The 26,691-nt window shown below is 51.4% G+C and overlaps 11 protein-coding genes across 11 annotated transcripts; 7 read left to right on the forward strand and 4 right to left on the reverse strand.

The window, feature by feature from the left end:
• Window positions 1–820: 820 nt before the first annotated feature.
• On the forward strand, window positions 821–7,578 carry COCMIDRAFT_31938 (uncharacterized protein; the record flags this gene model as incomplete). The annotated part of the gene is made up of 4 exons (XM_007684497.1): window positions 821–1,150; window positions 1,209–3,484; window positions 4,104–4,510; window positions 4,583–7,578. 4 exons carry the CDS (start codon window positions 821–823, stop codon window positions 7,576–7,578), a joined length of 6,009 nt encoding a protein of 2,002 aa, XP_007682687.1.
• A 418-nt stretch (window positions 7,579–7,996) lies between these two features.
• COCMIDRAFT_21751 (uncharacterized protein) lies at window positions 7,997–8,476 on the forward strand (the record flags this gene model as incomplete). Its single annotated transcript, XM_007684471.1, has 1 exon — window positions 7,997–8,476. The coding sequence occupies one exon, from the start codon at window positions 7,997–7,999 to the stop codon at window positions 8,474–8,476; it is 480 nt and encodes a 159-aa protein (XP_007682661.1).
• Window positions 8,477–8,827: 351 nt separating this feature from the next.
• COCMIDRAFT_81010 (uncharacterized protein) lies at window positions 8,828–9,397 on the forward strand (the record flags this gene model as incomplete). Its single annotated transcript, XM_007684537.1, has 2 exons — window positions 8,828–9,022; window positions 9,161–9,397. The coding sequence occupies 2 exons, from the start codon at window positions 8,828–8,830 to the stop codon at window positions 9,395–9,397; spliced, it is 432 nt and encodes a 143-aa protein (XP_007682727.1).
• Window positions 9,398–9,751: 354 nt separating this feature from the next.
• Window positions 9,752–12,205, reverse strand: COCMIDRAFT_81089 (uncharacterized protein; the record flags this gene model as incomplete). Its single annotated transcript, XM_007684538.1, has 7 exons — window positions 9,752–10,747; window positions 10,797–11,438; window positions 11,485–11,687; window positions 11,737–11,883; window positions 11,934–12,021; window positions 12,072–12,109; window positions 12,175–12,205. 7 exons carry the CDS (start codon window positions 12,203–12,205, stop codon window positions 9,752–9,754), a joined length of 2,145 nt encoding a protein of 714 aa, XP_007682728.1.
• Window positions 12,206–12,645: 440 nt separating this feature from the next.
• Window positions 12,646–15,080, forward strand: COCMIDRAFT_21754 (uncharacterized protein; the record flags this gene model as incomplete). Its single annotated transcript, XM_007684472.1, has 2 exons — window positions 12,646–13,883; window positions 13,934–15,080. 2 exons carry the CDS (start codon window positions 12,646–12,648, stop codon window positions 15,078–15,080), a joined length of 2,385 nt encoding a protein of 794 aa, XP_007682662.1.
• Window positions 15,081–15,649: 569 nt separating this feature from the next.
• COCMIDRAFT_31943 (uncharacterized protein) lies at window positions 15,650–15,914 on the forward strand (the record flags this gene model as incomplete). Its single annotated transcript, XM_007684498.1, has 2 exons — window positions 15,650–15,664; window positions 15,717–15,914. 2 exons carry the CDS (start codon window positions 15,650–15,652, stop codon window positions 15,912–15,914), a joined length of 213 nt encoding a protein of 70 aa, XP_007682688.1.
• Window positions 15,915–16,377: 463 nt separating this feature from the next.
• On the forward strand, window positions 16,378–17,441 carry COCMIDRAFT_81200 (uncharacterized protein; the record flags this gene model as incomplete). The annotated part of the gene is made up of 2 exons (XM_007684539.1): window positions 16,378–16,419; window positions 16,506–17,441. The coding sequence occupies 2 exons, from the start codon at window positions 16,378–16,380 to the stop codon at window positions 17,439–17,441; spliced, it is 978 nt and encodes a 325-aa protein (XP_007682729.1).
• A 954-nt stretch (window positions 17,442–18,395) lies between these two features.
• On the forward strand, window positions 18,396–19,805 carry COCMIDRAFT_592 (uncharacterized protein; the record flags this gene model as incomplete). Its single annotated transcript, XM_007684449.1, has 1 exon — window positions 18,396–19,805. One exon carries the CDS (start codon window positions 18,396–18,398, stop codon window positions 19,803–19,805), a length of 1,410 nt encoding a protein of 469 aa, XP_007682639.1.
• A 622-nt stretch (window positions 19,806–20,427) lies between these two features.
• Window positions 20,428–21,865, reverse strand: COCMIDRAFT_31946 (glycoside hydrolase family 7 protein; the record flags this gene model as incomplete). The annotated part of the gene is made up of 2 exons (XM_007684499.1): window positions 20,428–21,500; window positions 21,568–21,865. The coding sequence occupies 2 exons, from the start codon at window positions 21,863–21,865 to the stop codon at window positions 20,428–20,430; spliced, it is 1,371 nt and encodes a 456-aa protein (XP_007682689.1).
• Window positions 21,866–24,312: 2,447 nt separating this feature from the next.
• Window positions 24,313–25,280, reverse strand: COCMIDRAFT_81148 (uncharacterized protein; the record flags this gene model as incomplete). The annotated part of the gene is made up of 3 exons (XM_007684540.1): window positions 24,313–24,916; window positions 24,968–25,106; window positions 25,160–25,280. 3 exons carry the CDS (start codon window positions 25,278–25,280, stop codon window positions 24,313–24,315), a joined length of 864 nt encoding a protein of 287 aa, XP_007682730.1.
• Window positions 25,281–26,116: 836 nt separating this feature from the next.
• Window positions 26,117–26,629, reverse strand: COCMIDRAFT_80885 (uncharacterized protein; the record flags this gene model as incomplete). Its single annotated transcript, XM_007684541.1, has 2 exons — window positions 26,117–26,204; window positions 26,361–26,629. 2 exons carry the CDS (start codon window positions 26,627–26,629, stop codon window positions 26,117–26,119), a joined length of 357 nt encoding a protein of 118 aa, XP_007682731.1.
• Between the last annotated feature and the right edge of the window lie 62 nt (window positions 26,630–26,691).

A 26,691-nucleotide genomic window follows, 5' to 3' on the forward strand; every position in this document is an offset into this window, starting at 1 on the left:
GGAACTGCAGCTGTAACTGCGCTAGACTTGTACCTAATTCCCCTTATAGAAGCTATGGTCGCATGTACTCTGCTACCAAAATTACCTCTATTAGATCCGTGAAAATCTGACTGTTTAGTGAGCGGCTCTATCTAGGAGGGCTTACATGATGTTATCGATATGCCAAACCATCACACGAATAGCAAACACCTACTTTACACCTCCTTACGCATGCTACACAGCGGACCATAAGAGCGAGGCATAAATCAATTTTGTATGATCTCGGCCCCTTAAGGGTGTAGGCGTGCAATTTGTCTCTTGCAATTACACAGTTACATGCTATAAGAAAGTTGGCCAGACACCTCACCACACTGCAGGCACGCCAACATGCTGCCACACATACTATTGGGGTTTGCCATGTGTTCTTTGTGCCCAATGCTTAGAGCCAAGTAACAACTGTTTACCTACACATTGCCATGTGTTTGGGGATACTCATTCGTGTTTCTACCGCAATAGGCAAAAGCCGATGTGTTGTCGGATTTGGTCCGGCCGTTTTTCCCGGATAGTACATGGGTTGCGGGGATGGGGGAAGGGGCGGAGGTTTGACCAGGTCGCCCGGGCTGCATGTTAGCGTCATCCCCACGACCTGCCGCGTCAGGACGGCCAACTCGCAGCCCAGACCAGAGCTGATCCATCAAAGCACTTCTTGTCGATATCTCATCAGGGCGTCTCGGCCTCGTATTTGCGCGTTTTTAATCGCCATGTACCAATTCCAATAGTCGCTAGATCTCTGTACTTCCTCAAGCTTCAGATATCCCCGGGTATCCGTAAACCGTCCGTAATGGTGTCGCCCGGCGCGTCTACCAACGCGACTTCGTTTCTACCATCGTCAGCAGATCTGCTCATGGCCTTTCCTCGTCTTCTCTCCAAAGTTAGTTCTTTGGGTGATATGATGCGCGCAGGGGGTAGCGTGATAGCAGAGCCAACGGCGAACCTAACCAACAATACAATAACTTCCACAGTTGCTTTTATACAAGAGTCTCATTCTACAGCCGCTGCAGCAGTGGCGGCATCCTCAGAAAGTGATATGACGGTGTGGCAGGCTTTGAGAAATGTAGCGACATGGTTCAGCTACATAACCTCAAAGTGGGCAATTGCTACGTTTGCTATTGTAAGTTGCACACGAGCCTAGGGGGAATAGTGATCCTTTGCTGATCGCATATATACAGGCAATTCTCTTGAACCGTACTCACTTCTACGGAAACAGCCGTATACCTCTATCTTTCGATCGCCTCTACCTGCGTTTCACTCTCTACGTTATGCCCCTGTTGTTGTTCCTATACCAAATTTCGAATGTGCTCCGAGCGATACGATGCCAAACCTCCCCGGACTGGTCAGAAATGCAATATGGAGCAAATGGCAGACACTTGGATACCGATTTCGGCGGCGAGGGTGGTTTTCTCTGGCGTCTTGCATCGACAATCTTATTCTGGGAAACCACAGAAGAGTCTTGCCACGCTGTGAACATGCTTCCACAAGATTCGTCGGCAACAAGAGATTCTGGGTCGCTGGCTCTTCTTTGGCCCATTTTTCTGTCTTTGGGATTTGGCCAATTTATCGACACTTTGGCCTGCGCTCTTCAGGGCAGACGCCCTATTCAAGAAGTTGGAATGACTCTTTTTGAACACTCGCTGGCATTCGCCGAAGCCGAAGCTGTTGTCACTAGGCCGTTTGCAGTCGATTCAACACGCTTCTTCAAGCCAAAGCCTGTATTCGCACCGAATGGCACGTCACTCATGCTGCAGAGAACGCAGCTCTCGAAAATTGCTAATGTTCCCCCGGAAGTTTTGCTTATATCTCTTATATCAAGTGTCAGCCATTTCACAAGTAATTTGCTGGCAATTGCAGGTGTCCGTTCAAAGTACCGACTGATTACTACCACAATCTGGGGACTGGCATACATTTCGGCTTTCGCTTGGAGCTTTGCTCGCCTCACATGGATGGTCGCTGACCCAGACAATTATGTGGGTATACTAAGGTTTCCCACTGTGTGCATCATCGGCTTCATCCCCCACCTATTGATTATACTTGGTATGATTGCATGTGGCATTATCTACTTACTAGCTCTCCTCATTACTGCATTTTCCCTTCCGGCAAGACCAGCTGAATCTTTCACACTGCGCGAGAGATTTGCAGCTGCCTACAGCAACCTCCACGCCAATATCCATCTATCGTCAGTCTCGCCCTTGACAATTAACTGGCATGAGGACTTTTATACTACCATTCTCAAAGTGGGCTATGTAATTCTGACTGCCGCGAGTGAGGCAGTCTTTCTGAACGAAGGCACCAAGGTCAACGTGCACGCCATGACCTGGTTAGAGAAGCAGCGGCTGCAAGAAATCCTTGCTCGTCGGAGAAGACGTCGAGAAATGCTCGTCGACATTCCGGCAGAGCTCAGAAATGATACATTTGCGCAAGGCGTTGAGGTAGTCGATCAGCTCAACGACGGAAGATCAGACGCATCAACTTCAGGCTATGCAAAGGAACGGAAGACTAGGACCGCCAAAACATCTACCGACCCTTCTGGTTCCATGGGACATGATGACCCAGCCCGTCACCAGCGCGGTCGCTACGTTCAGACTTATAGATTCTTCGTCCGCATATCGAGGCTAGTCGTCCTTGGTGTCGCCAAAGTCACAGGCTGGTTTCTGAGGAAGGTTGGCATAAATTACCGGCCGATGTGGCTGAGGCGTGCTGCTGGCGCTTATGAAGCCGAGAAGATATACTCGCTAGCATCGCGTTTAGATCGGACATCAGCCAGCCAGTCGTGGCTTACCTTGGACAATCGTAATCGGATTCGCCAGGACCCGACGTTTGATGTCGAATCGTTTGCAAAAGAGAGACTTCGACAGAGCGGCTTCTACTCTGAGCCGGATACAGAAGAATCGGAGGAACGTCTCAACGACTACCTTTACTCTTGGTGGCGCAATGGCAGTCTTTGGAACGAAGTCGACAACAGCAGAGACTATGTTGTCGCACAGGACGATGATACTACTAGTGTGATTTCGTTCACCACTACGACTGACAATGACGAATGGTCTGATATTGATGATGGACAGAGAACACCGACCCGCGACACATATCGACGCAGTCGAGAAGAGACACCCTCGGTCGATGATGCCATAGATTTCTCACGCCTTTCGCAGCTCCTCGATCCGAAAACAAAAGAAGATCGCGAAGAGGCCAAGTTACTATCAAGGCATCTTCAGAGTCCCAACATCATGACGCGCTCGCAATATCGTAAGGCTCTGGAGCGGGATGAAGCCAAGGTTTTGACAACATCACGTTACCAGGTGGGTGGCGACATAGCAATGTCACCAGAGGAAGAGGAGCAGCTCCTTGAAGACTTCATCCTCAACCGCCGAAGCGCCACAGCACCACCGGGCAGAAGCAACGCTGGCAGCTGGGATACAGGGGCAGAAGGCATGGGCTCTGAAGGACCTCAGTGTGTAGTATGCCAAATGGCACCGAGAACAGTACTGGTATGGCCCTGTGGATGTCTGAGCTTGTGCGATGAATGTAGGGTGGGACTGGCGTCAAAGAACTACACAACATGCGTCTGCTGTAGGACGAATGTAGCGGCATACTCACGGCTTTATGTGCCATGAACCTGTCGTGACATCTCTTTCATTGTTTCCTAGTTAAGCGTTACTATATGTCTTGTATATACGTATTTGAATGAATATTCTGCATGGAGCACTTTTCAACAAAGTCCAAGAAATGGCTCACGATGGGCAGAAAGAACGATTACCTATTGAGCATCGGGACATATCGGAGTCAGCTCGATCCGATGGATAGGCAGTGGGGTGGCGGCCTTGAACAGCCAGTGTTACCTCAGCCTACCCCACGTTCGAGTTCTCTATCTGCGAGTGGCGATCGTCATCTCTTTCCGTCACAACTTTTGTCTTGGCAAACGAGTCATCAAAACTTCCGCTCTGAACACACTCCTCCTAACAACCACACCCGTCCAACGCTCAATTACCTGCGCCCGCAAAAAATCAACTCTGACTGAGCATTTCCAACAAGCTCGGTCAATCGCACACATCCAAGAAAACAACTCAAAGTTTTATGCAGCCAGAGCCTACAAACGTATCGCAACGCGCCTCCCAGCAACACGCCACTTTTGACGCCGCAACCACTTCCCAGCATGGACACCGTCGCAACGATGACTTGCAGGACTCTCTGCAGCCACACTTTGGTGGGCCGTGGGGAGATCCTGGAGTCCCACTCGGTAGACCTGCACGCGATGCGACGGATTTGCCTCAAGTCACCAACGGCTTCACCCCTGTGGAAGCCAATGGACTGAAGGGCGGTGCGCGACCCTCACCACCCCCGAGGGATAGGATTACCGAATATGAAAACGCGCTAGCCAACTCGCCGCGAAAGTCTGCTGATGGCCCTCTTTTTGAAGTTGTTAAAAGCAACAGAAACCCAGACGATAAGAGCAGCCCTATCGCGAAGCTGCCGAATGGTGGGTGAAGACTGTTCTGCAAATAATCTGCAGCACAATGATATATCGAGGCCAGACACTGACTTTGTACAGAGGTACTCATCCATGCTATTGCGCATCTCTCACCCAACGACCTTGCCGCAGTCTCCCTTGTTTCTCGCCGCTTTCACGATGTCGTCACTACTCCGCACGCATGGCAGGTGGCTTTTGGTCGCTCTTTCCCAGGTCCACACGCGCTCGAGGACGCGCAATATCATTCAGCTTTGGAAGACAGTGGCGATGCTGTACGGTCTGAGAAGAGGAGGTTCACTAGGCTTACTGCATTGGCGTCGTGGAGAAGCGAGTATATTTTGCGAACAAGACTTCTACGATCCCTAGTCCGAGGCAAACCCGTTCAAATACCTACAACACCGTCTCGCGCCGGCCAAATGCAGACAGTCGCTCCAATGATCACCTATGATGCTAAGACATATACCATTATCAATCACCTACACGCAACATTTGGATCCGGTCTAAATAACAAAATGCCTCGATTCATTCATGGCGCAGACGATGTTGGTATGGTAACTAGCAGCGATCCAATGGCTGGCAAAGTAGATCCTTGGGGCCAAAGTGATCCTCACTTTTACGCTCAGTTCGCAGAACGTTTCCCAGGCGTTGCCGAATGGGGATTAGGTTCTGGAGAGGTCGTTGGGCGTCCTAACGTAATGGACATATCACAACCCTATGGCATGATTTACGGTCAGGGCTGTCCAGAAGGCTCCTGCTACTACCGTTCACTTGAAGAAATGAGGGGTCGCTTCATCGCTGAGGCTACCGATCTTAGCATGCCAGAAGCTGGTATACCCAAACTGGGTACCAACGTAGGCGCCGCATGCAGTGTCTGGATTGCGAAATCAAACACCATTCCAACGCTTTCCGAGGGCTTGATTGGTATGATGATTGGCTCTGCAGCTGGCGTTGTCAGTGCTTGTAGCATTGGCACAGATGGCCTCCGGTCGTCTCGTGTTCAGCGCGGCGAGTTGACTGCACGCTGGGTTCTCAGTCCCGGTGTACCCATCATTGCTATTGCTGTGGATGAGCAATATTCATCTAAACGCTACGCCCAGAACAGAATTTGGGCAGTCGCTCTGAACGCCCTTGGCGAGCTATTCTATCTTACCAAGTTCCCAACTCGTAGTCAGATTCTAAAGGGCGATGTCGAACAACATTCCGAGTACTTAGCATGGCTGACTGGCCGGAGCGTGTATTGGAATATTGTTGAACCCAGCAGGCGCAGTGCGAGACCCGATCCATACAGCGATGCTGAAATAGATGGGAGTTACTCACCGCGTACATCTTGGGATGGCATGTGCCTGAGTAAAAGGCAGATTGCTGCAGAGACCAAGGAAATTCAGCAGTACCTGGAAAAGCCGCCGAAACATTTCCGTAAAGTATGTCTCGGATGGGATATGCTTAGAAGACTCGAAGTCGACTTTGCCGGCGATGATGGCAACAATGCTGGCGAGGCTATAGTTGTGTTTGAATGCGGCTTGGAAGAAGGTGACACCGCCAACATCACACGCTTTACTCGATGCAAAGCAGACGAGAAGGACCAGAGTTCAAATACGCCAATCCAGATACCGACAGCATTGCCTACTCAGACATCTTTGTTTGGCGGCGTAGGCCCAGAGGTCTCGGGTCTGGCAAGTGTCTCGCCGCGTGTTCGCAGCCTCTCGTACAAATCCACGACTAGTTCCCCCGAACGAGCAAGTCTGGTGGAAGAGTGGCGGTGTTCGAAACTTGGATTCGGTGGTTTCAAGAATATGCAAATCACCACGACTACTCTAGATGCCTGTACATTTGCCACTCTCACTCTATCCGAAGACCCTGCACTCGGGTTCTCGACCACATCAACTGCGTCCTCGCCGTACGCCTCGCCATTATCAGTCGCAAGCCAACCTTCATCCCCGTCCGATATACCAGGTCAACGCGCACGATATGCAGCTGCTGGTACAAAATCTGGTGTCGTGCTACTTTGGGATATTCGGTTACCTGTGTCGCGTTCTGCGGAGTTTGAAAACACCATTGAGCCTATCCGTATCATCTACACCGACTCGCCTGAGATTTCGTGCTTGGCAGTGACCTCTCTGTATCTTGTCGTGGGTGGAAACGATGGTCTGGTGCAGGCCTGGGATCCTCTCGCTTCAACCATGTCACCGATTACAACATTGCACTCACGCCACGCCTCGCGTGCTCGAAGACAGCTCGTACAGGCCCAAGCTTCTGTTCAAGGTGTCGGGATCAACATGTTTGCTGCTGGCGCTATATACCTAGATCCCGATCCAACAGTTCTGCGTGGTGCTGTGTCGCTTGGCAACCAGCTCCGCTTTTGGAGTTACAGCTCCTCTGCGGCTGATCAGTACAGAAGCAGCAAGCGCAAGCTTCGGCGTGCAGAGCGCGGAGGTAACAATACTGGAGAGCGCTTCCCTGGTGCCGGCCGGGCTAATCTGAAAAACTACATCGCCAATGAGCAGTTTGAATTGGAACGTGACAGATTAGAACGCCATAAGCAAGCCGAACATTTGGCGGGGCGCTTTGGTACGGAAATGCTGAGTGAAGAAGAGGCACTGGCGTATGCCGCGATGCTTTCTCAGGAAGCAATGGAAGCTGAGGAACAGCGCCGTATTGAGCGTGAGATGAGTGCATTGAGCAGTGAGACTGTGACTCCAGAGTCTAGTGTCCGGGGTCAGGCCTCAACATCCGTCCTTGAAAATGATGAAGAGCTCGATGCGGATATTGCCGAAGCCATACGCCTTTCTCTTAACGACGACCAGGGTCCCGACATATTCACATCTACGTCGGCACCTCCGTCTGCCTATGACATTCCGATTAGGTATGCTAAAGGCAAGAAGAATTCGCCTGCACGCTCTCGAAACGACACTCCCCAGAGGGCAATGGCTGGATCAAGCATCGAGAATGAAATGTCAGATCTAGAGTTTGCGATGCAGCTTAGTCTTGCCGAGGAGCAAAGTAGGAGGGATGCCGAAGACGCCTTTCCTCCGCTTAGTCCTGCAGCTGGTAGGAAGGGTAAGGGAAGAATGTGGTGATTGTTTCATGTTGTATGTTTTTGGTTGTAATTCTCTTCATAGCCGGCTTTTTTTTAATACCTTTTTGGTTCCTGTTGTTCTCTTCGCTTCACTCTAGAAGGCACTATGTATGGATATTCTGCACCGGTTTCGGCCTTGAGGTAGCAGGTAACCCGCAATATATGCACCTCTAGTTGAAAATAAAATTACCCATTTGAACAATATTTTTTGGCGCCTTGCCTATTTGACTCATGTTGGCCCTCTATAGAGTTAGCGTTCTGCGGCTCAGAAGGCCTCCTATTGATATTAGGCTACAACGGAGACATCTGTTCAGCAAGGCGCCCTATGGCGCGGGCGTTAAGAACCTCCTTGTTCTTTGCCGGTCTACCAGCAACCTCACCTAAAGATCATCAGCCCATCTCTCTACTTGAACTCCAACATGACTGGCGTCTCAGTCACATCGACCGCCGTTTCATTCCTTAACAAGCTACGCGGAAAGTCTAATCCGTACGAAAAGGCACATCACACTCGGTCCAATATCACTTCACCAAACGACACAACAAATCAACCGCGAAATATTGTCCCACAAAACGATTTGTTAGCAGAAGCACGTGAAGCAGCAGGTCTCGACAGAGTCACGGGTCGTCGACGCACACATGTCGCAGTCCAAACACCCCATCAACAGCAGTTAGCAGTTCACGGTACTCACCAGACGCCTGCAGAACAGAAAGCAGCGTATCTGGCGTGGGCTGCACAGAGGCCGCAAGAGAGGGGACAGCCATATGGCAGTTATGAGGAGTTTGTACGGGAGATGATTGAGAAGAGGGATGGGAGAAGGGACCCTGCAGGTGGGTTGTCGAGTTATTATGCGCCGGAGAGGAGGGTGGAGGAATATTATTATCAGGCAATGAGGGACTAGGTAACCTTGCATCGAGGTACATTCGTTCTTACTGTTGTACTTTACGAGGATCTAATGTGAATTAATTAGCTAGAGCTGGTGTGCAGAGTTCATATCATTTGGGTGTGGGCGGAGCAAAGCAAACGAGGGAAGAGAGGTAATAGACAAACACGATACCCAACGTATAATCACATGACTGCTCTTTCCTTCACTTGTGATTGTGCATGTAAACGCTCCATCTTCTCTTTCACTTCTCAGCTCGACTCCTTGATATAAAACAAACACCCCACCCCGTCACATACATCACACTTGACAAACACTTTCCAAACAACAAAAGTCACAATCTCTATTCTACCTAATACATCGCGCACCATGGGCTCCCCTATGCTGCAGCACCTCCCCTCAGCATGGCACGTCGACCAAGCCATCATCGGTGAAGAACGCCGCATAGTGTGTCTCCGCTTCGGCAACGACGCAGACCCCGCGTGCATGGACATGGACGAGAAACTCTATAAGATTGTGGAGAAAGTCAAGGACTGGGTGGTCATTTACCTCGTGGACAATAAGGTACGCTTTCCCCCCTTTTTTTCTTTCACTATCTCGTTCTTTCCCGACAAACCCACTCCTTCCTTTTCCACTGTCGCTTGAGGAACAGGGCTTCTTTGTGCAAGTACACACCAACTGACTCCTCTGCGTATGATACAGCTAGTCCCCGACTTCAACGTCATGTACGAAATCTACGACCCGTGCACCGTCATGTTCTTCTGGCGCAACAAGCATATCCAAGTCGACTTTGGAACGGGGAATAACAACAAGATCAACTTCCCTATTAGCGACAAACAGGAGCTGATTGACATACTCGAGATGGTCTATCGCGGGGCGAGCAAAGGCAAGGGCTTGGTTGTCAGTCCGAAAGATTACTCTACAAGGTGGGCCTATTAGGAGAGAGGCTATGGAAAGCAGATGGAAGATTAGGAAGTCATCAAAGAAAACGAGACACCTTCGAGGAGGAGGTGCAACAAGAGTATCCTGATATGAAGGCTGAATGGAACCAAAATCTTTTCCTTTATTACAAGTACCCTAGAGGAAAAAAAACCTGCTCTATATGATTGATCAGACAGACACCGGGTGCCAAGTCTAGCCTATCAGCACCTTGGAATAAATTTTGCGTGCGCCATCCAACACCTTGCCATGCGAAAGATGACGAGACCCTCAATCCTCGCTATGAACGAAACAAAACAAGACCAACAATGACTACATCATCAGCCCAAAACACGCAGTGACTCAGCCTCTAGATCAATGCTTGGAGGAAAACAAGTGCAGCTTCTTCTTTTTCTTCTCCTTTCCATCCTTTTCTTCTTTACCGGGCTTCGTGCTGCTCTGTGACGGCGTCGGACTATGTTTGGCAGCGTTGAGATTCATGGCGCCCATGGCTGCTGTTGGAGGCTTCGGGCCGCCAACCCTTGGTCCAGACGGCAAGCCTCCAGGCATAGGCGGCTTAGCACCAGCGGGAGGTGGTGCTGGCTTTGGCGGCTCCGGTTTCTCAAAAAGATGGTCCGGTGCTTTTGGTTGGGGTTGGTCGATAGGCAGGCGCAGGTTGCGGCGGTTCTGGCTAAGGTCACCAACTTGGCGTAAGAAGAGTTGAGGCTTCATCATGTGTGAGGTGACAAGGAAGACATCGCGCGTCGTCTTACTAGAAACATCGTAGCACGCGCGAGATTCCGAGTATGTTGCACCACCAGCCATGAACACAATGACACGTTGTCGTGGTTCTGCACTGGCTAGTCGTGACTTGGCCCAGGTTGGTTTGGCAGCGCGAAGAGAAGTAGGCGCGACATTGTTCTCTGTTGCCATGCTAGCTGCATCTTCAGGCGATATCTTTGTAAAGGGAAAGATGTCTTGAGGAAGCGTTCCGCGAATGTGTTCTTCCAGCATGTCTTGTAATGCCGGGTTGAATCTTGACAATCCATAGTCTTCTTGATTTGGCGGTGGCGCTGGCTTGGGTGGGAAAAGAGGTTGAGGCGCATCCCTCTTCTCCTTGAGCTGCCTCGCTACTCGCGCTCCGAGTAGGTCAAGATTGCGGATGACTTCGCCGTCAGGTGGCGGTAGCTGTGCGTGAAAAATAAGCTTCTGCAGGTCGGCTGGCAGTATCCCGTTCTTAAAGAGGACATAGAGGGCGATGAGGCGCAGTCTATCAGCTGGTGTTACTTCATCTTCGTCCAGAGTCCGGACGATTTGATCAGTCATGTTCTTGGGCTTCCGGTAATCTTCGTCAAGCCCAGTGGCCAGACACTAATAACAAATCAGTAACAGTTGCAGTATTGAAGCTTGAATAGCTTACCTGCTCCACCGAGGCCAAGTCTGGTAGCTTGTGCTTCTGGAAGATTTCCATGCATTTCTGCGCCATGGTAAGGTGCAATGAATACGCTTCCTTCATTTCTTGGAATTGTGGCAACCCAGCAATCATGTCCTTGATGGCGTTGAGCCCATTCATACCTGCGGCATTTTGGGCGTCCTGGTTTGTGAAGTGGGGATTGTCGGCGATGAACTTTTGGAAGTCGCTGATGAGTTTGTCGAGGGTGTCCTTCATGTGTCGGTGACGGTTCTCAACCCATATCTTGTCCTTGTCAGAGATCTCCATATCTTTTGCCTCTGAATCGGGATCCTCCTCGTTGACATTGGTCCTGTAGGTCACCTTGTCGTTGTCTTGTATAGGCAACAGATCCATGGCCATTGCCTGATATGTAAACTCGTGAACGAAGGGAGCCATGAGGTCCATGGACCGGTCGGTGATGAAAAGGGTACCGCGGGGCCGGTTGGATTGGGGAGGGAAATCTTGGTTGTACTGGGCGTACATGTCGAGCTTGTCTTGCACGAAACGCGCAAGGTGTGAGCATAGGACGCTGGCCTCGTGCGTTGGGCTTCGAGGTCGGTAATATCGTATGAGGGGATATTCGCCGAGCGCAACACATACTCCTGTGATCTGGGAAGCGTCAGTCAAAGTCGGACATCAGACCGAGCTTGCTTACTCTTTCGGCAATGTCCTCCATGTGCCGAACCACGAGGTTGTTGCATTCTGGGTGGTAGAGGATGGGGAAGCTCCAGGGGTCTTTGAAGGTGACGAGGTTGGACTCCTGGGGGTGGAAGTCAAGGTGGACTGTCCGAAAGCTTCGAATCTGTTCGCGCGCCATTGGCGAGCGGTCTATGCGTTCCTTGAGGTGTGGAGGGAGTACTAAGCGCATCAGCCTGAAGCCCGTGTCTCGAAACCACGGTGCCCTTACGTGTCGTCCAGATCAAAAAGAAACCCCTGTACCGCCGCTGGTCGAACTCGGCCATCATACAGTCGACAATGTGGGGCTTGGGGGTGAGGATGTATACAGCGTCCATGTCTCGTATGTGCTGCCGCCGGTCTTCGATGCGCTCGATGTCTGCAGGGGGTCAGGAGGCATTGCTAGGGAGCGCAGTGCAGAAGGCGTACTGGTGATGTTGAGGTTGAGGATGTCATCTTCCTTGACCACGTTGTTGATGAGCTTCTGGCTGTACTCGTCGACAATGAGTATCTTCCACTGGGCACCGTTAGCTGTGCTTGGGCTGCACGGGGGGAGGCCTGTCGCACGTCGCCGCGGGTGGTTTGTCGGATGGCGTTGAGTATGACTAGAAGCGCATCTATCAGTCGTCGTCGTCTTGCTAGTGCGCGGTGCCTGGCGGTGTCTTCGTACGTTCTTTCTGGATGTCTATCATGGAGGCCATACTGGCGGGGTATGGCAGGCTTCCTGCCGCCGCGGTGAGAGGACGAGGACGGGAAGACTTGACAAGAGGATAGGTGACTCTGTGGTGAGTATATGCGGGGCGCGTAGGCGGAGTGAGCTGGATGCCAGCAATGCGCAGTGCAGAGTCGGAGGGCGAGGGTGAAGGTTGGGGTCTGGGATGTGGGGAGCGCGTCGCAGCTTGGCCGTTGGTGTTGCAGCTGCGGCCGCGGTGCCCTTGCCCGCCGGAGGTCTCTGAATTGGGGCTTGGCCCAACTTTTTCTTAGTACAGTATGCACTACGACTAGACATGACATTGTCGACTGGCAGACTGGCATGCTGCCCGTATTTGCCCCCGTGCATGCTGTACTCTACCTCCTCCTCTTTTAATCCTTCTTTTTCTTTTTCTTCACTCTTTATCAGCCACCCACACCTCTCTCGGGCATGCTTCCCCCGCCAGTGCGGCGGAATTCGCTGTGTCTCTTCTGCGCATTCGCCGCCCGCTCACGTCTCCAACCACCACGCCTCCTCCCGCTAATTCAAGTCGCGCACCGAAGCAATCCTTCCAAACGACCAAAAAGTTCTGGCGAAAATGCCCCTCTCCGAATCGGCAATCCCTTTCGCTCAGATGGCACCAGGCCTGGCTTCCGCATTATCCAGGAAAAGTTGCTCAAAGTCGAGAGGGATTTAGCAACGCCAGAGTACCTCGAGAGCCTTCACATTAGCAAAGACGACTTCGACCTCGAATGGCGCGCCTTTAAAAAGTCCATCGACGTCCAGATCAACCGGAGGGCACCCGAACTGCAGTCGTTGGTGGGCCAGGCCAGGCGGGGCAAGGATACGCTTCAGACATGGCTGCGATACCGCTTCTACTCACAGTTATTTGGCGGAAGCTTCACGGTAGCTGAGTTGGAAAACCAAAAGGAAGTAGCCGACTTGCGATATCCCGCCGAATGGTACCCAGCCACCCGAGAGATCCCACGCACCGTACACATGCATGTTGGCCCCACCAATTCGGGCAAGACCTACCATGCCCTCAAGCGCCTTGAAGAAGTAAAGTCCGGCATCTACCTCGGCCCGTTGCGTCTCCTTGCCCACGAAGTCTACACCCGCCTGGATGCAAAAGGAAAGGCATGTGCTCTGGTTACTGGCGAGGAACAGCGCATGCCGCAGGGCGAGCACGCCTACATGTACAGTTGCACCGTTGAGATGGCTCCCCTCAACACGCACTTTGATGTCGCCGTCATAGACGAAATACAGATGATCAGCCATCCGGAGCGAGGTTGGGCTTGGACCCAGGCTTTCCTTGGTCTGCAGGCTAGAGAGATTCATCTCTGTGGAGAAGCCCGCACAGTGCCATTGATGCGTGAGCTTTGCGCTCTTGTTGGCGACAAAATCCATGTCCATGAATACAACCGTCTGACCCCCCTCAAGGTCGAGCCAAAGAGCTTGGGGGGCAATCTCAACAAGCTTCAAAAGGGTGATTGCATTGTCGCCTTCACAGTTTTGGGTATACACGCTTTACGGCGAGAGATTGAAAGGAAGACGGGAAAGAAATGCGCTATTGTCTACGGAAGCCTGCCACCAGAGACAAGAGCTCAACAAGCCCGGCTGTTCAATGACCCAGATAACGAGTACGACTATCTGGTAGCTAGCGATGCCATTGGCATGGGTCTCAATCTGTGAGTAGCGTCCGGCCCTAGTTTTATTCGGCATAGACTGACTTTTGTAGTGCCATCAAGCGTGTCATCTTTGAATCCACCATGAAGACCGATGGAGTAAATTATCACAGTCTACAAATCTCAGATCTCAAACAGATTGCTGGTCGCGCAGGCCGCTACAAGACGGCTCACCAAGCAGTCAACGCAGACTCGAGACAAGTTTCGGTTGCCGACGGTGTCGTCGATCCCGTCATAGGCTTAGACGACAAACAGTCTAAAGCAGATGAAACAAAGGCACCCGAGTCGAAAACAGTTGGATGGGTCACAACGCTTGAGAACGAAGATCACAAATACTTGAAATCAGGTATGACGAAGGAGCCTGAAGAAATCAAAGCGGCTGGCCTCTTTCCTCCTTCCCAGGTTGTTGAGCGATTCGCAAACTACTTTCCGCCGGGCACGCCTTTCAGTTACATCATGTTACGCCTACACGATATCTCAAACATACACCCTCGCTTTTACCTCTGCACTCTCAAAGATCAGCTAGCAATTGCAGACGCCATCCACACAGTCAAGAACCTTAGCGTTCAAGAACGCATTACCATCTGTGCTGCCCCGATCAACATGCGCTCTGCCCCAGAGCGAAACTTCTTGCGTAGACTCGCTGAGTGCATAGCCGATGGCAAATCGGGGAATCTGCTAGATATTGATTCTCTACCGCTTGATGTCATGGATCAGCCGTCTTCTGGTGATCGGGAGTACTTATACAAGCTCGAGCAGTTGCACAAGATGATTGTGTGTTACCTGTGGCTAAGCTACCGCTTCCCCAATGTCTTCACCACCAGGACTCTTGCAAACTACACCAAGAAGCTAGTGGAAGATCAGATTGAGAATACGCTTTCCGAGTTCTCATTTACTGAACAAGTTAGATTGAAGCAAAAGAAATCAAGAGACCAGGCGAGAAAACAGATGGAATTGGACGCTGAGGATGAGGCCATCCAAGTCGAAGGCGATGAAGGCCACGCATCTGACGAATTGACCAACGAGGCAAATGAGATTCTGGATAACCCCACACTTGCTGCTTCAACACGTTCGACGATTGGCGACGCGAACAAATATTCAAACGATGGACCAGCCAGTAAGGTTGCTTCGCTCACGGTAGAGCAGGAGAGAGATGCTGGCAGGTTCTCGGGCAAGGCCGGCGAATTATTGAAGGGCTAGAAGCTACATTTGATGAAGCGAAACGAAGCCACACAATCCGAAACTTGGACGGTGACGCTGTACGATGACACTTGTATATTATCTGACGATATATCCCTCGAGCCTTCTTGTGCATATACTGGATGGGAGTAGTAAGGCTTTGGTCATTTTCTGGCGTTATCAAGACGCATCATGGTATTGAACCTGTATCACTACAAAACGAAACTTTCTTCGCCACTTGTGCGTTCAAGATGATAGAAATTTGAGAATCCTTCTTCTATTGTGCCTTCGAACCTTCCTCACATACCTTGTCGTTAGCTTCCGGCAGCCTCGTTGCCTACTTAAACAGCCTTGTCACCCACCCAGGTAGCCTTGTTGCTTGACCGGTCGTCAGCCACGAAACTCCTCTCCCACTCAGGTTACAATATCATAGCCTATCAAGTCTTGGCATATATTCAGGCGGAATGCGTGCCTTGTCAAGCTACAATCTGAAGTCGTGGTATAAGATGCACTCTCCAGGCAGTAAGGCCAGCACTTGGTAATTCTCAGTACCATTTGCCCGCTATTGAAAGCTGCACCCTGAATTGACCATGGCACCAAGCAAAGTTGGTAGTGGTATCTTACTGCAATGCATATGAACCACTAACCAGCACATAGTCAGATATCCAAATTGGCTGGTTCGTTACAGTAGCATGCGTTGGTGTATCATCTGGCGAACACATTATGCCGAAGCTGCCAAACACTCTTATTGGCAAATCTCAGTGGATGGTTGAGGGAGGAGTAAATATGTACTGGGAAAATGTTCAATCATGGCGTCCGCCTAATATGTCGCGGGAACGCTATATTGGGCAGTAAGAGTAAGTAAGCAATTAGAGGGGTAGCCGGGCCCAGAGTTTGGGTGCATGGGATCATGATGTACGTCACAATTAGGTTACGGCTCGGGGCAGACTATTCGCAATACGAGTAGCATACCCGTACTTCGGACCGAAGTCGATGCCAATCTGCATTACGCATACGTACGTAGACAATTACAGGTAGTAGATGCATGCACGTGAAATGGAAATGGTGTTTGAACAAGGCCATACATGGACAGAAAAGGGTCGAGCGGTTGGCGCAAGGGGTTAGCTTAGATCAGCCCTACCAACAAGATTAGCAAATCTCCCGGCGCTTCCGCACAGGGACAGTGACCGACGACCCTCTTCCCACAACATTCAACGCCACGCCCATGTGCACACCGTGACGCAGTCTTAACACAGCATACATAGCCTTCCCACCTTTGACACAAACGCAGAGGCCCGCTCTGCACCCAACCGCCATGATGATGGTGCCTGCTCATATCCTCGAGATTCCGAGGCCCAAGGTAGGTGGAGAAACACAGCCTGCGCGAGAAATCTGGGCAGGACGCTACATCATGATCATGGACCAGAGGCTAACGTATGCCCGTAGACATTTCTTCAGAAAATGTCGCTGCGCACCGGAGCTGAAATCATTACCTTCCTCCAAGTCATCAACAAAGCATCGGGCGTCTACGGCCTCCTGGCGCTCCTCACCGGGGCCAAAATCGATGGCTGGCAACTGTCCATGTACCTGTACTCGACGTTTGCGCTGCTCGCGACAACATATCTCTACAAGCACATCCGGTTACAGAGTCCCTTTGAGTCTGTCTTGCTTGCGCATCTGTACGCGCTCGACTCGGTCATCAACGCGCTCTACACAGCCTTCTTCGGCATTGCTTGGTTCTACGCGCTTGCCGCGCACCCGGACGAAAATGCCGGACTATCGCCTGGAATGAAGGACAACGCGGGCTTCACCAGCCCCAAGCACAATGTGTCAGAAGTCGACATTATTGCCGAGCCAAACAAGGGCATGCAAGCCGGTCAACACGCCATCGCAGTCGGACAAGGCAGCGAGGGCGGTGCAGGTCTTGGCAACGCCGTCTTCCAGAGCGGCAGCATCATGAGCATCTCTCTCATCTCTGGTTTCTGGGCTCTGCGCGTCTACTTTGTCTTCATCATGCTGGCTTTTGCGCGCCAGTGCCTCCGTCAACACATGGCCGCCAAGGCTTCGTCTGGTGCGTGGTACAACTCCAACGACATGCAAACGTCTGCGAATGACCTTGCCGAGAACCCGTTTGCAGAAGACAAGGAAGAGGGTCAAGGCTGGAAAGGCCAGGTTGGTCGGGCTATGCTTAGCGGTGCACCCAAGTACTGGCTCGGTGCCGATGAGGGCGAGGACTGGATGCGTGGGGTTGGTGGCAGGTTCAGGAAGCCCACCCAACTCGATCAGCCTGCGGGCTTCAACGAGCGAGAGAGGAGACGTAGGTCCGGGACGGGCCCGCCAGTGCCGCAGCTAAAGATGTTGAACCCCGAGTTGCCCAAGTAGACTTCTGTGACGAGGCAGACACGACGGCCTAGTGGGTGTGGCAAAGGAGATGATTGACGAAGGAAGCGAAGTGGTAATGACCTGGCTCCGGGGAAGCGCCTTGGGGGATCAAAGCGTATTTGTACTATACCTATTACCTATTAATGTTTTTTGGCGTACATGGGACGTGGCAATGCACATGGCAGCGACTTGTCGGGGTTTGCTACCTATACCTGCACGTAGCAGTGCGTGCCGGCAAAGTCGGCTCTGGTGCTGAGCTCATGACGCCCTGGACAGAAGCCGTCGTCTCGTTTCCGCATCTTTTTGCCTCGACGCCACAGTATCCTGACGCGATTTAGCAGACGGGCAAACGCAGGTAGTTCAGGGCAATCGCGGCCGAGTCTCGTGGCGTTGCGTGGCCGAGGCAGTTCTTTGTCGACCACTCAGGATGCTGTCGAAGGCCGTCTAAGCCCCGCCTGGCTAGTCGACGCGCATCAGGTGAATGGCCGCCTGTCTCACCCTCACCGCTGGCCTGCACTTTGGACCCTGACACCCACAGCCCCGGCGAACCGTTGGGCAAGCATGTGCCACTGTCACACATCCGTCCACCGACGGTCTGGATGACCTGTCATACATGGCCTGTTTGAGGTCTCGAGCCGCACTGATAAGGGGGCCGCCTGGCTGCACTTCAGTAGCTCTTGGAAACGGCTTGCTTAACTGCGGGCTTTTCTCCTGCCAATCTTACGTTTTTTTCTTTGACTTACGTTGACTCAACATCGACTCCTGACTAAACTCTGTGGCCGCCTCTAAAACTTTTTTCTACGCTGGTTATATTCCGACATTGATATCAACATTGTTTTTTCTTTCTTCTTCGCCTTCTGGACACTACCGTAAACAATCAAAAAGAAAGAAGAAGAAGAAGAAGAAGAAGAAAAAAGAGCGAATTTGGCAAGAGAAGGATTGCACTTTTCTAGAATGGGCTTCTTTCGTCGATCACTTAGCTTTGGCTCCTCGCGTTCGCGCCCACCAACCGACGACTCGGCATCCGATACCGCTAGCTCGAGGACGAGCATAGATTCTGCTTTTGACAATGAAATATCAGATTCTCTGGCTACCATCACCAAACTACCGCAAAAGGCACCTATTCTCACCCTTCCGGTCGAACTAATCCAGCAAGTCAGCACTTATCTCGACACTGCCTCTGCAGCATCCTTTTGCCTCTCCAGTCGCTTTATCTATTACGCTCTCGGCACCAACGTACTATCGGCTCACGTCGAAGGGAGCAAGAACCGATTCGAGAAGCGACGAATCATCGAGGCCGTTGTTGAACGAGCATTTCCCGGCCATTGGTTCTGCGGCTGGTGTGATAAATTCCACTCATGGAGCGCAAACGACGGACCAAAGACTCCAGCCCGAGGAAGACGACGAGACTGCGCCGACTTCAACAGCTACCTTTACTCTGGCAGTGACTACACTCTCCGCTACCACCACGTCCGACTTGCTATCAACGCCTCCCTCCTCGGACCCGAACACGGCATCCCACTCTCAGCCTTTACACACGAGCAGCGAGGTATGGCCAAGATTTCCAGAACCCCCGTCCCCACCAAACTCCAAATCTCGGCAAAAATATCCAGAGGTCGTTTCCTGCTCCACTCCTCCTTTGCCATTATCCTGCCTTCGTTTGCAAAGCGCAACCGCAATCTCCTCAGCACCCTCTGGCCGCTCCTCCCGCACATCCTCTCGGGCCACCACGACAGCGAAAACGGACACACAGGCCTCATGGCCGCCATCGACAATGTCGTGCGCCGTGACTGGAAGTATCAATTCACGCAAAACTGCAGCATGTGCGCTACCGACTGGGCGGTTAGCGCCCAGGAGTTCCCCCACGCCACAGGCGGTCAGATGCGCCTCGTTGTCCAGACGTGGCGCGATCTAGGCACCGCGCGGACGCCCTTTGAAACTAACTGGCGCGCCCATGGCGTGTGTACTGCCGAGGGCTGGAAGAACAATGGCGCCGCGGCTGCAACGTGCTTGCTGAGGATGGCGTCGTTGCAGCCTGGTGCTATTCGGCGGGCGTTTGAGAGCGAGGAGGCGAATGACGAGGCGGGTAGTAGTGGCAGTGGTAGCGGTGGCAAGGTTGCGCAGAAGAGTTCATCCGGAGCACGGATTTATCGCTCTTTTATGAGGAAGAATACGGTCGAGGAAGAGGATGATGACGATGTGGGTGTCGTTCGACGGTCGAGTGCGAGGCCTAGGTACTGGAGGACGGCCGAGGAGAATGCAGAGGCCGCACGCAGGTATGATGAGGAGAGGAGGGATGCAGTGACGAGTGCGGCTGAGGATATGGCTAGAATGACTGCTCAACGTGGGACGACGTTGGTCTAAATGGCGGGGTATTCTTCCTTTTTTTTCTTTTCTTTTCTTCTTTCTCTTGTTCTTTTTTTCTCTGCACGCTCGCACCCGTTGTTGATCTGCATAGGCGTTTCTATTTTTTTCTTCTTCTTCTTTTAGATTTCTCTTCCCCCCCCCCCCCTTCTTTCATCGAAGCGTTCCTAGCGAGTAACATGTCATAATTGGCCGGGCGTTTATAAAGTTAGACTGGGCACGAAAACGGTTAAAACGCCCAACAATAGATGGTAGATCTTCACACACGAAATCAACACTTTTCAAGTTCACGATTCATATTTCTAATTCAACTAGCAAAAAGAGGGTGGGGAGGGAGACTTTTTTTTTTAAAAAAATGAATGCAAATTTCCATTTGTCTACTTTGTATGCACACATTTCTAGTAACTAGTTCCCTTCCCCTTAACTTTGCACCACTCAACAAAAGTATATACAATTTCCGAGATTGTCGAAGCGAAAGTATCGAACAAGAAGAAAGAAAGAAAGAAAGGAAAAAAAGGTCTACCTACACCTCTCCAATTGAGATCAAGAAGAGAAAGTATAGAGTCTACCATGCACACAAACGCGAGGGCGGGCTCTTCAGCGAAAAGAGAGAAGAAAGCGCTTATGCGGGCTGAGCAAAAGTAGAGCCAATAGGACCAAACTTGATGTTGGAGAAGACAACGGTAGCATCGGGCGAGTTCTTCTCGACATCCTCTGGCTTCCCAGAGGTCGTAGGGCAGGAACCACGGGCAGCACCGAGCTTGGATGGGTCAGCGTCGGTGGGGTAGGTAGAGTCGAGCCAGAGCATGTTGACGGCGTGGTCGTCCCAGAGCGACATGACGAGGACGTGGCCGCGAGCAAGCGACGCACCCATCTCGTTGAGGCCGCCGAGGTTAGCAAACGACGAGGTGTCGCCAAAGACCTTCTTCTGCGCGGTGCAGAAGCTCTCGGTGATGGAGTTGCCGGTGACGCCTGCAATGGCCGACTGCGAGTTCTTGAACACCTTGCCGTTCTGCACGTAGAAACGCTTGATCTCGGAGAGGCTGGAGCCGGAGCCGAGGAACTGCGTGATGACCGTCATCTTCTTGGTGGTGTCGAGCGTGGCGCCCGGGCCGTAGAAGTCCTTGACGCCCATGCGGTAGCTGTTGAAGTCGCATCCGTCCTTGTCGCACTGGCCGCTGTAGCGGTTGTCGCCGTCACCGCAGCTCACGGCGTCGGAGCACTCCTGGAGACCCGTGCCCTTGCAAGGGTGAGGTGTGTAGGCAGTCGAGATGGAGTTGGCCTCCCAGATGTCCATTTCAGGGCAGCATGCACCAATCTTGCCGGCGCCACCGTTGGGGTCGGCGTCAGAGGGGTTCCAGCCCTCGACATTGGCCTTGCCGTTGATGAACTTGATGTCGTGGGGGCACTGCGAGTCGCAGTATCCAGTTCCGTATTTGGCACCAGCCTTGTTGTTGCCCTTGCCGATGCCACCGTCGGCAGCCATCTCGACGAAGTAGAGAGCACCGTTCAGACCGCAAGGAAGCTTGGAGACATCGACGTCAAAGGTGAATTCCTTGTTGATGAGGTTGAACATCTGGTACTTGGTGTCCGACTCCATAAGGTAGGTACGCGAACCAATGTTGCTGGAGTAAGAGCCCTTGGTGACGAACTTGAGGCTGAGAGCGTTGTTGCTGGTGGTGATACCATAAGTGCCTGGATAGGTTAGAACAAGTTTCCCCGATTTTTTTTTTAAAAAAAAGATTCAGTCGAACAAACTTACCAGAGTAGTCAGCACCATCGATGGCGCAGTTCTTGGTGCAAGAGTCACCGTCAGCGCAGTACTGGGTGCTCCAGGTGTTGCCAGTGTAGCAGTTGGTGTATCCGCCAACGTTGTGGGCCCATCGCCAGTTGGAGTCGAGCACAATGGAACCAGACTTGTTGGAGCAGTTGGTGCCACCGGTACCCGTGCAGGTTTGCCAGGTCAGCTTGGGGTGGGTCTCAGTAGTGCTGGTGCCAACCTGCTGAGCGCGGGCGGCTCCATAGAGCGAGAGAGAGGCGAAGGCGAGTGTCCTGTACATTTTGACTGGCTTGAATAGAGAGTCTGCTGTTGGATATCGAACCATTCTACCTGTTGGGGACTCCCCCTTTTATATCAGAAAAACACCTCTGCTACTCTTGAGTACTATCGGTGGTACTTTGGAAAAAGTACCTACGTGACCCCCTTGGGCGTTGCACGCTGCAGGAGATCTGCATACCAAGGCCCTCCTGCAGAGCATTCTCACCAATACCACAAGTAAAGCGGGACGTCGGGAGTGTAGAACGTTGCTAGAAGTGCCAAACTAATGAAGAGTAGATGAAGCATCCTTGGCTACTTCCTGCCCGTGGGGTATTCCGGGGTACTGTGGAGATCTCTACGCCACAGAAACCAGTGCCTTGCCTTAAGGAGATAGTGGATGGGTGGGGAATAATACGAAGCTTCAGAGCACTATGTACTATGGCCAGCTAATATCATTGGCAATATAATTTCTTAGCCTTGGATGCTATTCGACGACGAACAGCTAGCCTCATATGCATGGGGGGCGAAGGTGTGGATCGGCGTTGGCAGCTCCATCATTGTCTTCGCCTATATACATTGCCGCTGTGTCACGCGTTGTTTTATGGATAAAGACGGAGCGTGCTTGTATATTGTCACAACTGCATGTGGTTTTCTGAATGTCAATCACAGTGTAAGATCTCTCATGTAAAAGATCTCTTCACCACTGCTGTAGCGCCCGGTATCCGGTTTAGTGGCCTTGAAACCTGGTTAAGATATATTACATGGCCAACAACATGTGAGCACATATGAGCATGTCTTCTAGAAAAGAGGTGGTCGGCCCGATTTGGGAGGTTAATCTACGGTACAGTACTGTCAAGGTCATGAGGCTTCCCAGACTATACGGGTATCGGTATTGACCAAGACAGCAAGGTTTCTTCTGTGGCTCGCTTCGCTTGTAGTGGCGTAAGCATGGTACGATGGCGAAAGATTGGTGTTTGGATGCAACGAAGATTCTCTGCATGGAACCCAGAGCTAACTTGACAACCTTGTCCAAGGAATTTATCGATACGCATGTATGTTCAGTGAATCTTCCGACATACCTACATCAAAGAACACCACCTGGCAGCAGAGCCAAGGTGGATACTGAGAGAACTAGGTCAACTGACCTTTGACTATGGGTTTCAGGAACACGTTAGGAGGAGTGTGTAGCCAAGTCGAAATGTTCCGGGATAAACGGGACGAGACTCCTCTAAAAAATTGGTTGTGCCCTGTTCAAAGCTTCGTACGAGTGGTCCGAGTCTTCGCAAGAAGGCATCGACCCGAACCCTCGGTTAGTCTTCTGTGCTGGATAGATTGATGTCCAGGGGTGTTGGCTCGCCAAGACCGGGGGTTCGCTTCGAATTTGTCCGCTTCGTCGGCTTTTGACGTATGAACTGGCGAGGTACCGATCCGGAAACAGTTCATGCGGTTAGTCCAGATTTGAAGCCCCTCAATATTTGCCGTGTTATACGACGAGGTTGCGGACAGTTGAAAGTTAAAACCTTACCCTGTGGACCCGGTGTTCAGTTCAGCCTAATCAATCAACAACGGGCCAATCTAAGTTCCAACCACTCAAGACCAGTTGTATGCCTGCACTTTGACGATCAGCAGTGTACAGCAACGTGATTCCCGGCGGGCGGCAATTGTTCCTGGGCCAGCGCATAAGGTTTCTCATGTGCGAAATATTGCAGCCGGGTGTAAACCGCTGAGCCGCAATCATTAGTACACGACCAACAAATAGGTTGATGAGCTGCTCGATTAGATAGTGCACTCAAAAGTCTTTCTGGTCGAGATATCAAGCAGTCACCGATTATATGCCATATACTTTGGAGATTATAATATCTGATACAACAACAGCAGAATACCTTATCTCTTGGTTTCCTTGCCAGGTACTGTCAGTCGGACAGTGGCGCACAAGTTCATCTGAGAAGAGATTGCAGCGCTTTTGCCAAAAAGGGTGAAATAGAAAGTGAAATGAGCCCACATGTAGGAAGGTGGTAGGCATGAATAAGATTGCGAGATAAGACAGGTACTCAGGAAGAAGACTAGATTCTACCCGCCTAAAGGACAGGCCTGGTTTCTATTGTTGAAATTTGGCGATATTCCTGTGACAGGAATTCCACTAGCGCCCCACTTCGTGCCTGTTTCTCGTAATGAATTTCTTCTGTCGTGATGTTCTTCGCGTCTCCTTGATACTTTTTGGGAGCGGAGACATGATCCTTTCCCTACGTAGCAGGTCTCACTACACCCTTCTTCCCGATAACTCGCTCAACAGTAGCGAAGCTGCCTCTACGAGAGTGGGACGCGGTCAAGATCGTGTAGAAGCCCTGTCATTGGGCTGTAACTGCAGGACGACAAGTCGTCCTTCTGCTCAAAAACAATGATGGATTCTTCCATTCACCAACCACTACCGGTTCTAACCTCGAAGGCCACAGCTTAACAACAGTATGATTATCGAGGTCCGTTGGCTTCCAACTCAACAGGGTGTTGTGAGCTTGAAAGTTCAACGGGATTCCGTGTGCTTGACAGTTCGACTAGTTGTCCTTCAGTGTCTTTCTCATGATACTGCTGCAAGTGCGAGTAACTAGTGCTCTCTCCGTTCAGTTCGACAATACCTTTGTTAGTCTGTCTAGCTCTTCCTCTGCTTCTCCAAAAGTAAGTCGCTACGACCAGGAGTGAAATTCCAACAACCGGCCCAATAACGGCGCCTGCTATCCATGCCTTGTTTTGTCGTTCAGGTTCAGGTCCAGATCGAAGTTCAGATTCGGGGTTAGAAGTAGCTTCTACCACATCCAGCCTACTGGTAGATACGCCGATTGATAATGATGCTGATACTACTACGGTCGATGTTGACACGACTTCTGCTGGGGTCACGCTCATAGGTGGGGTTGGTGTTGCGGATGTAAGAGCGCTCAATGATGTTGTTGTCGCTGGCAATTCCCGGTAGATGGTGTAAGCTTTCCAGTTCATACGACAGCCGTAATTAACCGCAGATGGGAGTCCAGCTGGAGAGGTCGCATAGATCGTAGCCTGAACGCATGACACTTCTCCGCTGCTGGTATGTGTTAGTACGAGTCAGCATATCGAAAGCCATAGTAGTGCTCACCAGGGCCACACCGAACCGTCATCGAGGTATAACTGGTTATCTGAACATTTTGTCGCTAATGCACAACGACCGCTGGTATTACAGTCGCCTGCATATGTCCCAGAGGTGACCCAAGCATCACCTGCCAACAGTGGCTCGACTGGAACAGGTTGAGTTATGTGTATCCAACATGAAGACGCGAACGAAACATACTAGAATCAGGAGCGATATAATAACCAATGAACCTTGAGTTCCATGTCGTAGTTACCTGGCAGCTTGCGCCAATCACCAAGAAAGAAAGAACGGCTAGTGTCTGTTGCACAGTGGACAGCATTGTCGTGCGAGGACGTGATGGCAGGCTCCGCGGCCTCAAAAAGGAGAGCGATTGAGGCGAGCACCAAAACAACGAAGCTACCCGCCCAAATGCCTTCTTGTTTGCATTGTGCGGGCCTGATGATCCTATGGAAGGATTTTCAAGTTGGGGGCCAAAAGGGCCCATCTGGGCTAGGATGCCTGAATTTCTGCTCCCTTGGCCGTCTGGAAATGCGCAATGGGTTAGGTGGTAGCTGTATTGGAACAAGCTTGCTAGCCGTAACCCCCCTTCCTAGTTTCAAAAAAGCTGTTCATATCCGAGGCTCAAAGATACAGACAAGCTAACGCAAGTCATTATGTTCTCAGTATTACTGTGGCTATTTCGATATGGCAAGCAGTTGAGCACCACAGAGTCTATCCCAACGCTGCTGAACAGTCTATATCGGGCGAAGAACACATACCCTTTAGGAACTAAACGAACAACGGTCTACCACGTGAAGAATTCGATTCAGTATTAGATCTCTTTCCTTGGCGTGACGTTATCTGTTTCCATATCGCATCTACATCCTAGGAAATCCAGTGGTTTGCATTTCTCTTCAACAACATCACCTGACGTAGCCATACAATGTGGCTGATAAAAACAAATATAATTGCTCACCCATGGGCGATAACAGGTACCCTTCGCAAAGTCTATAGAGTCCTTGGACCAGCCAGATCCATACTCACAAAAGAAAAGCCCCTCTTCGTCCTCGCTGGCGTATGTACAGTTTGGTTCGTGCTACTGTAGAATCTCGCCTCTCTATCGGTGTGTTCCACACGTAGTTCATCCGCTATTCGCCCGCTGGCATTTGGTGCTCTCTATTCCTTCTTGATGGTATCCGGGTCTGAGAGGATACCCTCGGCTTCAAGTCTTCGTCGTGCCTCCTCTAGGGCCCAGGTTTGGATGCTATACTACTGTCAGCTGCTGCTCAAGTTTGTGCTATTTTTCTCTCGCTTCCGTTTCCCCTTGGTGTTTTCCATGGCTCCTATGACTCGTCGTTTCCACTCATCTTCCCACTGCTCTGTGCTACCCGCCAACCCACAATTGTGAGATTAGACATACCTGGTATCAGGCTTGAAAGCATAAGCGACTACTCCAAACGCACACGCGCCTCCGAAACCCCAGTACATGGCATTTTCCCACCCCTCCTTCTCATACGCCTCGCCGGGCTTAACACCGAACAGCCATCCTGATGGAGGGTCGTAGCTAGGTCCATGGCCGGACTGCTTTGCTTGTGATCGCGAGAAGGCACGGGTGGCGGTGCGTGGGGTGACGGAAAGGGTAGAGGCGATGGCGCGGGAGCCGCTGGTTGCGGCGCGGATCGAGTTCATGATTGTTTTTTTTGATGTTATACAACCAGCTTGAAAGGGCGAGTCAATTGTGACGAAAGGTA

The sequence above is a fragment of the Bipolaris oryzae genome, assembly GCF_000523455.1.
Source record: "Bipolaris oryzae ATCC 44560 unplaced genomic scaffold scaffold_3, whole genome shotgun sequence".
Lineage (NCBI taxonomy): Eukaryota > Fungi > Ascomycota > Dothideomycetes > Pleosporales > Pleosporaceae > Bipolaris > Bipolaris oryzae.